The 14,851-nt window shown below is 46.3% G+C and overlaps 1 protein-coding gene across 1 annotated transcript; it reads left to right on the plus strand.

Annotated features, from left to right (window-relative positions):
• Positions 1-816: 816 nt before the first annotated feature.
• LOC132206478 (uncharacterized) lies at positions 817-13,324 on the plus strand. Its single transcript, XM_059640669.1, has 10 exons — positions 817-918; positions 3,355-3,501; positions 4,832-4,957; positions 5,390-5,533; positions 6,390-6,614; positions 7,732-7,854; positions 10,203-10,349; positions 11,847-11,969; positions 12,433-12,567; positions 13,205-13,324. Exons 1-10 carry the CDS (start codon positions 817-819, stop codon positions 13,322-13,324), a joined length of 1,392 nt encoding a protein of 463 aa, XP_059496652.1.
• Positions 13,325-14,851: the final 1,527 nt, after the last annotated feature.

Consider the following 14,851-nt stretch of genomic DNA (forward strand, 5'->3'; position numbering starts at 1 on the left):
AATGTTTGAGCTCAATACCACTTCGAGCACCATCACTGTGTCTTTTGGAGTAACACAGCAACACTGGTGGTTCAATGCTGCCATTTGATTGGCTCTTGCTGCTAAAGCCAGCATTGAGCACACTAAGCTGCTCCCTTGGTTCCTCTGTGCTTCACACACGCTGAGGGTTACTCCTGATGCAGGTAGATTTCACCCAATCACATTGAAGCATCAGTGCGACTTGGAGAGGAGACCGTGAGATGCTGACTTTCCTGTACGACTGCTTCTTCTATCTTTTTGAGGTGTCAGAGAGATGATGGGTTGAGGAGGGGGTGATCAGAGCCAGCCTGGGGATTGTTCCAGGGAGTTGTGTAGCGAGTGCACACTGCAGCCTTCACTGAAGGTGTGGGTCGTTCAGGCACTGAATGTATTTGTTCCACTACATAAAGTGTTTTATTTCAAATAATCTTGAGTCTTGGCTGTAGAATCTGTGAATCCGTGCAGTGCAGGAAGAGTTTGTTCAGCCCATTTAGTCTGCACTGATCCTCTGTCCTCTGAACAGCATCTTGTTCAGACACACCCTGTCTTCTTGCCCCCATCTTTCTATCCCACAGCCATTGCCAAGTAAACTGCATGTCTCTGGACTGTGGGAGGGAAGGAACCCACACAGACACGGGGACGATGTGCAGCCTCCTCAGAGTCGCCCATGACTGGAATTACATGTGGGTCCCGGGCACTATGCAGCAGTAGTGCTCATCAGTAAGATACCATGCCCCCGAAAGTAACAAAAACAGGAGCGGGTGGTGAGGAAAGTAAAGCAAGCTTTTCCTTTATAAGATGAGTTCCCAGATCAGTCAGAACTATCACCAGGATTGTGAAGCTGCTGTCAAAAGGCAGATTAATGTGGAGCTCACTGCCTCCTATCTCTATCAGTCTTTGGTGAGTGCTGTCCCTGTGGGGTTAAAACTTGATCTATGTAGTTGAAGTAAATGTTTTCTCTTGAATTTAATTAACTGGACACTCTCTCTTTGTAGATTGAGTTTTGTAGTCCTTTCCTAAATATTAATTCAGGATAAGGGCAACGTTACTATACCAATGGGGTTTGATAATGATGTACTCTGAAGCTGGGTCCCAGTTGGGCTTCAGAGATATGTGGAGGATGAAGTGTCCCTGGAGATATTTACCAGTTTGGTGTTTGAATTGGCAGTAGGTGTCATTCCCTCTAAGATTACCAAATGTTGGTAGGGTTACTTCAGAAAGGTATTATATTGATCATACTGTGGGACTAGAATCACCCACTGGCTAGTTACCCTCTTTCTGACAGGTTTAAGTATCTGATTTTATATTTGCTTGCTTTTGTGGTGATACTTAAATATCAATTCTGATATTGACAATGATAATTCCCTATTGCAGTCTGCTGTGGCTAATCTGAGCAAACCTACTTGAGGTTAGGCTGTGAGTGACTGGTATCTGACTTTTTAAAGTAGATCTCAGCTGAGGCCTGCTTGGCATTTTGCACTCCCATCATGAGATGGGTGTGGCCTATCCCTGAACCTGTAGAAAGTTGATCTGCTTTAGTGTGTGGCGTGTTGAAGCTTCTGCAAACCATGTTTGCCTCCTGCCCCCTCACCCACACCCTGCATCCCCTCTAGCTGCTGGCGTCTGAGATTCATGGTCCAGTCTCTATGCCATCCTGATAGGGAACAAACTGTCCCCTTTAGCCAGGTGGCAGTGAACCTGTAACTTTCCAATGGGTAGAATGTTTCAGACAGTAGGAACAGCAGATGCTGGAGAATCTGAGATAACAAGGTGTAGAGCTGAATGAACACAGCAGGCCAAGCAGCATCAGAGGAGCAGGAAGGCTGATGTCTTGGGGCATGACCCTTCTGAAGGTGGGCCTAGGCCCAAAACAGCAGCCTTCCTGCTCCTCTGCTTGGCCTGATGTGTTCATCCAGCTCTACATCATCGTATCTCAAGGGGTAGAATGTGTTTGGAAGTTGTGTTGAAGTAACCTTGGTGAGTGCTGCAGGGGACCTGGTAGATAATTCTCCCTGAAAGGAGGTGGTGAATGCAGTCCCCATGAAGTGGGCTGCACTGTCCTGGATGGTGTCTGCATCTTGAATGTTGTAGCTCCACCTCCACAGACACATGGAGAATCTTCTTCACTCTCAGCTTTTGTCTGTTAGAAAGAAGATGCCTCATGACAGATGGATGAAGCCCGTATAAACTCCATTTGGGAGGTGGGTACAGCTTTCATTGGTGAGCCAGTTGACGGGTTTTAATTACTGACCAGGGTCCCAATTCCCTTGGGGAACACGTGTGCCAATTATAAAATCCTTCCTATTCTCTCCTGCCACAGCTTGTTCCTACCCCGTTAAACAGACAAGAAATTTTGTTTGACTGCTTCTACATGAAGACAATAACTTCCCACCAGGCTTCCTCGACAACAAAACTCTTAGCTCCTGTTTCAAATATCAGAAGAATAGCCCTTCATAAACCTCAAGGCATTGGATTGTGAATATCTCGGTTCGGAAGTGAGTCACATGTGGGTGGACAAACAACAGAACGGTGCCAGCTGGGATAAGCCAAACTTTGTTGTCCAGCTTTGTGTTAACTAGTGACGTTAGATCAGCCATTATCTGTAGATACAGGTCACATTGGTTCTTTCTCTCCAATGTTTGACCTTCCCTCAGTTTGATTCAATTTGTTTTGTTCATGTGACCCTTGTTCTCCCCCTTCTGGATGTGAGTGCACTAATTTTAGTGTGCTATAAACTATAACTGCAACAATCCAGAGGCAGTTACTGGGTAGGTTTTCCTTTGCACTATCTTGTTGTCGCTTTCTCTCATTCGCCTCTATTATATCTTGTAGTCATAAAATATACCGTACATTCAATCTCCCTGGTTTTGAGGCCACAGAAACCTTGCTTCCTCCTGGTTATATTGTTACAGCAGTGTCTAACATGTATTTCCATGCCAGCCCCAAAGGAGCAATAGTGTTACAGCTCCCCTACTCAAGTATAGCCTGCACTCCAGCTCCTGGTGCTTGTTTCAGCTGTTTGTTTGGCACTAATATTGTCCAATTCTAATGAAGGTTCGTGAGTGCAAACATGGCTGGATACAAGAAGAGCTATAATGCTGTGCCAGGCAGCCTGAGCAATTTACTGTTTGTTTTAAGCCAAACTTTTGCCAGTTTCCAACAGGAAATTGGGATTGTTCTGTTTGATCCCAGTTGAAGGATCTGCTGGACAGCTGGACATCATTGGGTTCTCAAACATGTTCACATACCAGGCAGTTAGTTTGCTGCAGAAGGCTGAACTAGAATTTGGAGTCAGTGCTGTGTTTAATGGGCTTTAACATGTTATCTCCCTTCCAGATGTCCTACTTTGACCGGGATGATGTGGCCCTCCCCCACTTCTCCAGGTTCTTCAAAGATCAGTCCCGGGAGAAGCAGGAACATGCAGAGAAGCTGCTGAAATTCCAGAATCAGCGTGGAGGCCGAGTCCTCCTCCAGGATGTGAAGGTTGGAGTTGGGTGGGAGGGTTGCAGCTGTGGAGGAGAGAATGGCAGCTCTTGTGGTGCTGCGTCCTGTTGGGATGTGAAAATCCTATTTTGGCCTGGCTTCCCTGTTTGATTTCTTTTGAAGGCAGTTTCTAAACAAGCCCTATTGTCCACCATGTCTATGCTGCCCACAAACATCAAACTAGATTAACACAATTTCCTGCACTTAGTCCACAGCCGACTATCTTCTGGCATGAAGAAGTTGTTGAGATTAGGCTTCAATGTTGCTGGAGTAACTGCCTCCACTGACCCCACAGGTAATGCATCCCATACCTCTCCCACCCTCGACTGGGTGGGTGGGTCCTCCAATCTCCTCAAACCTGTGCCATCTGGTCTTCATGTCTGCCATGGGGACTGTGTATTGTCCATCCTCCCTGATCTTCCACACTTCCATCAGATCACCATCCCAGGCTATCCAACCTCCCTCTCATCATTGTATTTTTGTTGTCTTTTTTTGCTTCCATCTTGGGCCAACATCCTGATGACCCTCACCTGTACCCCCTGCAGTGCCACCTTGTCCCTCTGATGGTGGTTCTGGTCACCACACTACATTCCATCTTTGGTCTGGACAATGCTGCCATGTTTGTGGCAAGACTCATCCTTTCTACTGAGCCCCAAATCATGGAGACCAGCATCATGTCAGCCCCTTCCCCACTCTGTCTACCTTTGCTGAACCTTGAGGGATGGACTTGGGCATTTGTTGCTTGTCCCTTTTACTGTAAGCACATTGCTCCCTTCAATGAATTAAATAGTAGTGATGTCTGATCATCCTGCTCAGACATGGATGAAGCCACCAGCACAGGTGAGACATAGATGCCTGGCCTGCAAGGTGCAGATTGGTACTCTACCTCAAGAGCCCTTGAGACTAAGGTGTCAATGTCCTGATCTAAACGCCAAATGGGCACTGGTGCAAACAGTTGAACTTTGTGTGAAATAAATCCCTAGCCCACAATGACTTCATGCTTCAGATCAAGGATAAATGGAGCAAAGTGAAGTCACTTCACAAGTAATGAATGTGGGTTTTAGGGGTGGCACAGTTGCTCAGTGCCAGGGACACAGGTTTAGCTCTGGCCTCTGATGACTGGTGCTTACATGTTCAGGTTTCTTCCTACAGTCCAAATATGGGCAGGCTGCGTGAAGTAGCCATGGGGGAATTGCAGTGCGAATGGCTCAGGTAAATCTGAGATCTTCTTCAGAAGGTTGATTGCAGACTCAATGGGCTGAATGGCCTGCTCCCATGCTGCGGCGAGTCTCTGATTCTGAAGCTTAACTGTTCCTGTTTCCATCCTCAGAAGCCTGAGAGGGATGAGTGGGGTAACAGTCTGCAGGCAATGCAGGTTGCCCTGGATGTGGAGAAGAATGTGAACCAGAGTTTGCTGGATCTACACCAACTCGCCACAGCCCAGACTGACCCTCATGCAAGCTTCACCTCTTCATTCTCATCACTGCCATGCCTCCTCAACTTCATTGGTTGGTCTTTGTGGAGTGGAAATTCACAGACGTAACTTTGTCCAGATGCTACATTGTACCTTTGTCATCATAATTATGATGACAATGTTAAACTGCTCAACACCGAACTGAAATAGGAATTTGGATTACAGTCTAGTGGGAATGCTGATGTGATTTTTGGCTGCTGAATTGGGGATTGTTGCACTATACAAGACAACTTGGAGCTCTTTAAGAAGGTGAGATGAAGCAGCTGAAATGTCCTCACTGGCACAAATTCTCCACCTGTTAGCTAGATTTTCAGGGATGTCTAGAACTAGCTATGGCTCAGTCTTTTTCAGTAGGAATTGTGAAGTTGTCTTGGATAGTATAAATGTACCAAGTGTCATATTCCTCTGTTGCAGCTGTGTGACTTCCTGGAGACTCACTATTTGGATGAGGAGGTGGAGATCATCAAGCAACTCGGGGACTACATCACCAACCTGAAGCGCCTGGGAGCCCCTGAGAATGGGATGGGAGAGTACCTGTTTGACAGGCTCTCCCTGGAGGACAGCAGTTAGTGTGGCCTGGAGTACTGTCTGCTTGTTCTGAATGCATTCCCCACTTCACCCTGGGCAACCCGTCTCCTTCCAGGGAGAAGAGGCTTGTAGCAAAGAATAATGGCTGTACCAGCTGAATGCAAATGAATAAAATCATTTATGATCTTGCTTATTGTCCATCATTCAGAGCACTGGATATTTTGGGAAATGTCTTATTGAGCTTGAAGGCAGTTCTCTTTCTGTAATTTGGCTGACCCAATTACTAATTGGACATGAAAACAACCTTTCAATGGATGTATTTACTCACTCTCGATCATTGCACAGTAACTAGACGGACTTCCTTTTTCTCATGACACAGGAGACTCGAGACTTTCCCCTCTAAGTAGGATGAGGTTGGTGTTTCCCCAATTGTGGGGTGGAAAATCTTCCAGAGGTCAATTAGTACACTTCTGGATACTCTAGGTTCAATTGTCGATCAGAACTTGTCTTCCTTTTTGAGACAGGAAGTTCCCGTACCTGCTCGAAGGGATAAACCAGACGCCCATTCCATAGGATGTGGGATATCTACGTTCAATGCCAGGTTTCCCTTCCTGCAGCCTCCCCTCAGTCACCACGAGCAATGAGATTTGTCACTCGGACGATAATCTAATGGGAAGACAAGTCTGTGATTTGGAGGCTGGATCAGTTGACAAAATGCTGGTGGAAGTAGATATATCAAGTTCTGCTCTAAATCCAGTTGCAGGAACCAGCTAAGTTAGGAAAGACACAGGCTTGACTCATCTGGTGTAACCTCCCCAGTGAGGCCCTACCATGACCAGTATTTTCTATTCTCAGCATTGTTGTTTTTGGTCTCCTGTGGATGTAGCCTAGGGATCTTGGAGCCGGTTATGGATCAAAGCAGGACCAGCACTGGAGGCCTGTGACCTTCTCTTTCTCCCCATCTCTTGTTCCAGCCAACTGCAGTTGCACCCCCTACCCGGTTAAATCCCTCTTGACATTTCTGAGGGACGGTGGCTGGACTCACTGTGGGTTGGCTTTTTCATTCCTCCATCTGAGTAACATAGACCGCTCCATCTTTGCTCAAGAAGGAGTCAGTTCACACTGGGGCTGAGCTTTTCCCAAGAGCAATCCAAAATTGTCTTTACTGTGGCATCCTCCCCTTCTTCCTCCTCCTTTCTCCACCACACCCCACTTCTCTCCCAGCATTCACTCCAACAAGCTGCCCAGCCCAGATCTGGGAAAATTCAGCCCAACCGTTCACAGAAGCCACTTACCAAGAGGTCAGCTGGAATTCCCCTGATCTGTATGGGATTCCAATGTCTGCTCTCGATGCTAACAACAGGAAGTTTTAGTTTTTGCTGTAGAATCCCTCAATGCGGGCAGATGCCATTCAGCTCATTAAATTTGTAATGACCTACTGAGCAACCTCCTGCTGGGGGACACCCTATTCCCTTAATCCCACATTTCCCATGGCTAATCTAACAAATCCGAATGCCCCTTGTCACTGTCAGCAATTATCTTTGCCAATCGACCTAATCTGCAGGCCACTGGATTAGGGGAGGGAGTCGGAGCAGATGGTGGAAACCCATGCAGACACAGGGAGAATGTGCAAACTCCACTCATGTTGCCAAAGGCTCGAATTGAACCAGAGTCCCTGTCGCTGTGACGTATCAGTGCTCACCACTGAGCCCCCATCACGCCCAAAAGTACCAAACAAAAGGGGGAGGCAGTTGCACAGTCATCAAGTCGTACATCATGGAAATAGACTCTTCTGCCCACACAGTCCCTACACACCAGGTTTCCAAAACTCTGTAGTGCCATTTGGCCCATCTTCCTCGAAGCCATTCCTTCCCCCATAAGTGTCCAAATGTCTTATCAAAGTGGTAATTATACGTCTATTTTATTCTCATTTTCAGCTTGATAAACTTATACAATTTGTTCTTGCACAGGAGGTCAAAGGTCATTCAGCAATTCCATCATCCACCAGTTGTCAATTCTGGTTTCTGGATCCAATTCCCATCCTGCACTGATTGGACGTGGCAACTGATCAATTGATTAACAAGAGTGATTGGCCATCACTGATGATGTCATTTCCTGCTCAAAAAATGAGGGTCTTCTCCTGGAGTATAAATAGAGCCCAATGGCATTGCTATTTTAGGTGTAGCTGATTTTCTTTCTATATTTATAATTTGGTTTTGTTGGATAAGGAAAGCTGTTTCTATCACAAAATGGCCTCCCAGATCAGTCAGAACTATCACCAGGATTGTGAAGCTGCTGTCAACAAGCAGATTAATGTGGAGCTCACTGCCTCCTATCTCTATCAGTCTTTGGTGAGTGCTGTCCCTGTGGGGTTGGAGTTACTTCTGTTATGAAGTGAACTGTTTTTTTTAAAACAAACTAGATTAATACTCTTGTATAATAAAATGTGAGGCTGGATGAACACAGCAGGCCAAGCAGCATCTCAGGAGCACACATTTAGCTTTTGTGCTCCTGAGATGCTGCTTGGCCTGCTGTGTTCATCCAGCCTCACATTTTATTATCTTGGAATTCTCCAGCATCTGCAGTTCCCATTATCTTTAACACTCTTGTAGACTTGTTTGTTTTTTTTGTATCTCTCTTAGCTATTTCTTGATTCAGCGTAAATGTGGTGATAATGGGATATGATACTGATATGCAGCAACTGAGGCCCCAGTTGTCTCAATGATATATGGAGGGTGAAGCATCTTGTGATTTATCTTAGAATTCCTTTTAGGGCTGTGATTGCCTATAACTGGCTGTGGCTCTCCATAATTTTCTAAACTACTGTCAAGCTTTGATCCAGATAACCATTGGCTAACTACCTTTTTAAATCTGCCTTGATGTATCTGCTTTAGTTTTGTGCATGTAAATAAACAAACATACTGGTTTTGGTATTTACAATAAGGTGTTGTAGTAATTTGACAAATCAGATTTTTTTAAGCTGAACTCAAGTCCTTGAGGTTAGACAAGCTGCTCCCTGCTTAAGTAGGTCTCCAATATTATTTTGGCTTTCTGTGCTCTATATAATGAAGTGGGTTTGATCCATCACTTAACAACCTATAGAAAGTTGACTTGTTATAGGTGCCTGCCCCCCCCGACCCCCCCCCCCCCCAAAGGGGGCTGCTGGAACATGCTGAGGCTATTGACCCAGAGGTGAAGAAATAAATGTTCTTCCTTTACCATTTAACCAGATAAAGAAACAAACTGGCTCCTCCCACCATGTGGTGGTGCCCCTGTGCCCTTCCAAGGAGTAGAATGTGTTCAGAAGGTGTTGAGGTCCCCTTGGTGAGTGCTGCAGGGGACCTGGTAGATAATGGACCCTGAAAGGAGGTGGTGAATGCAGTCCCCACGAAGTGGGCTGCTCTGTCCTGGATGGTGTCTGCTTCTTGCACGTTGCAGCTCCACTTCTCCAGACACATGGAGAATATTCATCACTCTCTGGGCTTGTGCCTATTGGAAGGAAGTCCTATCTAGGGACATGAGGATAAAGTCCCTATAACTACCTTTTTGGGAGGTGGGAGTAGCTTTAACTAGTGAACCAATTGTTGGGTTTTAGTCAGTGACCACTGTCCCAACTCAATAGGGAATCTTGTGTGCTGATAATAAAATCCCCACTATTCTACACCTTCTACAACTTAACTACCCATTTAAACTACTTTTTCAACTTTTAGTTTGTATTTGAGGATCAAACTAACCTCTCACCAGGATTCTACCAAAGAACAACTTCTTCTTTTGATGTCAATAGACTATTCCTAATCAGCAGTAACTTGTTGGATTGTGAATCTCAGTTGAAAAGTGAGTGAAATGAGTGGGGAAAACAATAGTTTAGCCTCTTGGAATAAGCTAAATTGAGCTCTCCAGCTTTGAACAAGTCAATCTATAGGTCATACAGTCCTGCAGATACCATTAGGTCTCCTGAACATTTGATCTTGTTTCAGTTGTGAATTTTAATGCTTTGCTTTGCAAGCTTCTGGCAACCTGAGTGCATGGCATAAACAAATGTGATAAACTATTGCTGCAACAAGCCAAAGGCTGTCACTGGGCAGGCTCTCCTTTAGCACCAAGATTCTCCTAATCGCCCTCATTCTCCTGCATACTGCAAACAGCATCTCTTGTAGAGCTGCTTTATGTAAAAAAAAAAATACAGTACATCTGATCCAATTGGTTGCAGAAGACCTGTACCTACTAGCTATATTAATGTCCAGCATCTGCATGCTACTCTAGCACCAGGGGAGACATGTAATGACTTGAAGTTGCCTGACCCTGTGCACATCCTGCATTCCAGCTCCTGGCACTTGTTTAAACCCTATTCAGTTACCACTTCCATCCAGTTCTGGAGGCTGGATGGCAGAAATGTGCTTTCAGCTTTTCTGTCTAGGCTGTGCCAGACCCACACGCCCAAACAATTCAGCAGAGTTTACAAACCAAAACACTGAATTTGCATCTTACATGGAAGAAGCTGGGGTTGTTTGGCTTCCTCCAATTAAAGGAGCTGCTGGCTAATTTTGTAACACCATTAGTGAACATTGTAAGGTGTCAACAATTTTCAGCTGATTGAATCATTAGTTTGCTTTAGACTAAACCAGTCCTCCAGTTCTGAGCATGAGAAATGAGGTCAATCATGTGTTTAATGGGCTTTAACATGTTATCTCCCTTCTAGATGTCGTACTTTGACCGGGATGTTGTTGCCCTCGCCCATGTCTCCCGGTTCTTCAAACATCAGTCCCAGGAGAAGCAGGAACATGCAGAGAAGCTGCTGAAATTCCAGAATCAGCGTGGAGGCAGAGTCCTCCTCCAGGATGTGAAGGTTGGAGTTTGGGAGGGGGGCGTGGTGTGGTGTGCAGGAATAGTAGCTCATGGTGTTTTTGGTCACTAGTGACAAGATTCACATGTGGTAAAGGATGTGAAGGTTGGAGTTGGAGAAAGCAGGCAGTGGGGAGGAGATGTGAGAAATGGCTGCTTATGGTGTGGTTTCATGTCCTGAAAGAAAGTGAAAACTGTTTTGTTTGGCTCCCCTCCTTTTGACTAAAAGGAAAGAAATCCCAGAAACAAGCCTCTTGGCTCCCCTCCACCTGCTGCTTCTCCCCCCACCCCCCCCACCCCCAACCCATGCTGACCCAACAAACACCAAACCACATTAATCCCATTTACTGCACTTGGTCTACAGCCCCCATGGCATTGGTAGTTGTCTAGAAGCTGCTTAAATATTGCAGCAGTAGATGCCTCCCCCACTGCCCCACCCCCCCATATTATTTTTCCACTACCCTCTGGGCAAAGGATTCCTCTAACCTGCTGACTCCTCACATCAGTGCCCTCTGGTCTTAATGTCTCTTTCTCCCCACCCCCTCATAGCAGACACTCCCCATCTACTATCAAGACTCCACACTAATCAAATGCCATCACATAAACATCTCAACTGACTTCACTCTGGGGATTGGAGTGAGAAATCTAATCTTCCTTTTAATGGATTTTTCAGTCTTGGGGCAACATCCTGGTGACCCTTCCAGTGCCATTGTGGCTCTGGTCACCACACTGTATTCCACCTTTGCATGGCCAATGCTGCAAAGTTTGTGACAAGACTGGAGTCCCTGTACTGCGCCCCAAGAAATGGGGAAGGGCATTGTGGAAGCCACCTTCCCCATCCTGTCTACACTTATGGATCCTTGAAATATCTCTAGTCTTGTTCTCTTGGTTCCTTTATTGTCAACATATTGCTGTCCCTTCAATGAATTAAATAGTAGTGATGCTTTTGATCATTCAGGTCAGTCCTATATGAAGCCATAAGCACAAGTGGGACTTCAACCTGGGCCTATGCTCCAAACCTAGGGACAGTACCACTGCATTACGAGCCCTGGGATTAAGTTGTGAATATCCTCCTTGGGATGCCATCAGATGGGCACTGACAATTCTGTGCAAACATAACTCTTATCCCCACTATGACCTGGTTGTGAATTGACTCTCCTTTCGGAAGAAGCAAATAGGGCTAGGTGAAAGCAATTCCTTAAATAACTGATCTGTTCTTCCTAAGGACTTCAGGGATGGCGGTGGTTAGCACAAATGCATCAGTGCTTGGGGCACGAGCTTAATTCTGGAGTTTACATGTTCACCACATCTCTACATAGGCTTCCTCCCACAGTCCAAAGATGTGCAGGGTAGGATAGGCCATGAAAAATGCAGGATTACATGGCTGGGACTAGGACCAGGTTGGATGCTCTTCAGATGGTCATGAGTGGGCAGAATGGCCTGATGCATGCTGCAGGGATGTTGTTTGAGGCTTACCTGTCCTTCTTTCCATCCTCAGAAGCCAGAGAGGGATGAGTGGAGTAACAGTCTGCAGGCGCTGCAGGTTGCCCTGGATCTGGAGAAGAATGTGAACCAGAGTTTGCTGGATCTACACCAACTCGCCACAGCCCAGACTGACCCTCATGTAAGCTTCATCTCCTCCTCATTCTCATCCCTGCCATACCCTCAGGGCAACACTTCATTGGTTGGTCTGTGTGGATTGGAAATTCACAGGTGTGCACTGATCACTTTGGGTCCATGCTGCTGAGCAGTTGTTACATGGTGATCAGAAATGAAGTGAAATGGGAGTTTGGAAGGCAATCCATTGGGAGTGATGAAGTGATATTGGCCACTGAATTCCCATTCTCACTTGGGAGCATTACAGTGGAATGATCATTGTCCATCACCATCCAACTCAGCTCCACTTCACAAACAGCAAGATGGAGCAGCTGAAATCCTATTGTCATCACCGACACAGATTTTCCAGGCGTTAGCTAAATTTTCAGGGCTGTCTGGAACTAGTATGGTAAAGCCTGTTTTTCAGTGGGAATTCTGAAATTGTCTTGGATAGTGTTAATGCACCCAGTTGTCATATTCCTCTGTTGCAGCTGTGTGACTTCCTGGAAACTCACTATTTGGATGAGGAGGTGGAGATCATCAAGCAACTCGGGGACTACATCACCAACCTGAAGCGCCTGGGAGCCCCTGAGAATGGGATGGGAGAGTACCTGTTTGACAGGCTCTCCCTGGAGGACAGCAGTTAGTGTGGCCTGGAGTACTGTCTGCTTGGTCAGAATGCATTCCCCACTTCACCTGGGCAATCTGTCTCCTTCCAAGGAGAAGGGACTTGGAGCAAAGAATGTAATGGCTGTACCAGCTAAATGGAAATGAATAAAATCATGCATTGATGTTGCTTATTGTCCATCATTCAGAGCTCTGAATACTTTGGGTGATAGCTCTTGCTTGAAGCCAGTTTGTTTTCTGTAATTTGATTGGTCCAATTTCTAATTGGACGAGGCAACCCTTCACGGAATCGCTCACTATCCCCACATTAGAATGTAACGAGATGGAGTGTTTTTTAGGTTATTCCTGTGGAAATTGAAGGTGTTTTTCCTCCAAATAGGATAAGGTTGGGATTTGTCAATTGTGGCATTGGCTTTCTTCTAGAGGACAATTAGTGCGCTCCTGGATATGGTGGGTTCAACTGTAGCTCAAAGCAATTGTCTTCCTCTGGTGACAGGAAGTTCCCACACCTTCTACATAGACTTCTCTACCCAGCCTGATAGAATTTGGGATAGTGGTGTTCAATTGCACATTTCCCTTAATCTCTTCCCCGCCTCAGCCATCCTGCGTACTCAATTATTGCCTGAATGATGACAGCAACAAAAAGTGAAGACAGCCCTTTATCTACTGACCCAGCTTCCTGATCACAAAGGTCTAAAGGAAGAGGCCCAGCAGGCTCTGATTTCAATCCAGGTGGCGGAAGCAGCAGAGGTGTGAAACAATCTGGACTGCCTGGTATATCTCTTTTTTTTTTCCCCCATTGGGCCCTACCCTGACCAATAAACACTATATTCTCAGTATTGTTACTTTTGGTTTCACCATCCCAAACTGTGGCTGGAGCTCTTTCTCTTCCGCTTCTCCCCACTTCGCTCACCCCGCCCTCCCCCCCACCCGACCTTTTCTATCCACGTGCCCCACCAGCCTAAACATTCACCACAGCCCCTTTCCCTGGGAGTCAGCTCAAGACGTTCACCTGAACTGTACTGGATTATAATGTAGGGCCTCATTGCTGCTTACAGCAGGATAACAGGGACCTGGGAATAACACAGCAATGCACCTGGTTAAATGCTGCTGTTTGATTGGCTCTTGTTGCTAAAGCCAGCATTGAGCGCACTAAGCTGCTCCCTTGGTTCCTCTGAGCTTTCCCCCATGGTGAACATTACTCCTGATGCAGGTTGATTGGGTGAAATCACATTGAAGGAGCAAAGTGGCTGGGAGAGGAGACATGGAGATGCTGACTTTCCTTTACGGCTGCTTCCTTTATCGTTCAAGGTGTCAGAGATAATGGGTTCGTGAGGGGGCGATCTGAGACATCCTGAGGATTGTTCCAGGGAGTTTTGTAGCGGGTGTACACTGCAGCCTTCATCGAGGTTGGCTGGGGGGCGGTGCTGCTGAGTCAAAAGGCACTCAACATATTTGTTCCAACCTCATAAAGCAATTTATTTTTGGTGAAAATAAGTCTAGGCTACAGTAACCCTCAAGTGCAGGAAGGGACCATTAGGCCCATTAAATCTGCATAGACCTTCTGAACAGCATCCTCCTTAGACCCAACCCCTTTGCCTTAACTCCACATTCCCCATGGTTATTCGACCAAGCCTGCATGCCCCTGCTCACTATCGACAATCTGCAAATCGTCGGGCTGTGTGAGGAAACTCAAGCACCTGGAGGAAATCCACGCAGTCCATCACCCAGGGGGAGAATCGAACCTGGGTCCCTGGCACTGAGCCGCCAAAACATTCTAAAGTACCAAAGGAAAGGAATACACTGCGGCAAACTACGCCATGGGAATAGACTCTGCAGCGCAGCCTGAACTTGCAGACCAGGTTTTCATAAACTGTGTAGTGCCATTTGCCTTCGTTTGGCCCATCTTTCTCTTAACCGTTCCTTTCCATGTAAATCTCCAAATGTCACTTAAATGTTGTAATTCTATCCACCTCTACCACTTCCTCTGGCAGCTCGTTCCATACACGCAACACCCTCTGTGTGACAATGTTGTCACTCACGCCCCTTTTAAATCTTGCCCCTCTCCCCTCAAACCGGTGCCCTCTAGTTTTGGAACCCCCCTACCCTGTCCCAGCATGCTTTTTATATACAGTCAATCTTGAGTGTGCCAATGGCAAGGCTACATTTAGTGCTCAGCAACTGTTACACTCCAGGAGGTGGTGATGAGCTGCTTATTACAGTCCACATGGTGTCGGAGAGACCGGAATGATGCTGCTGCTGCTGCTGTTGCTGAGGAGGGGC

Source organism: Stegostoma tigrinum, chromosome 38, assembly GCF_030684315.1.
Source record: "Stegostoma tigrinum isolate sSteTig4 chromosome 38, sSteTig4.hap1, whole genome shotgun sequence".
In the NCBI taxonomy this organism is placed as follows: Eukaryota; Metazoa; Chordata; class Chondrichthyes; order Orectolobiformes; family Stegostomatidae; genus Stegostoma; species Stegostoma tigrinum.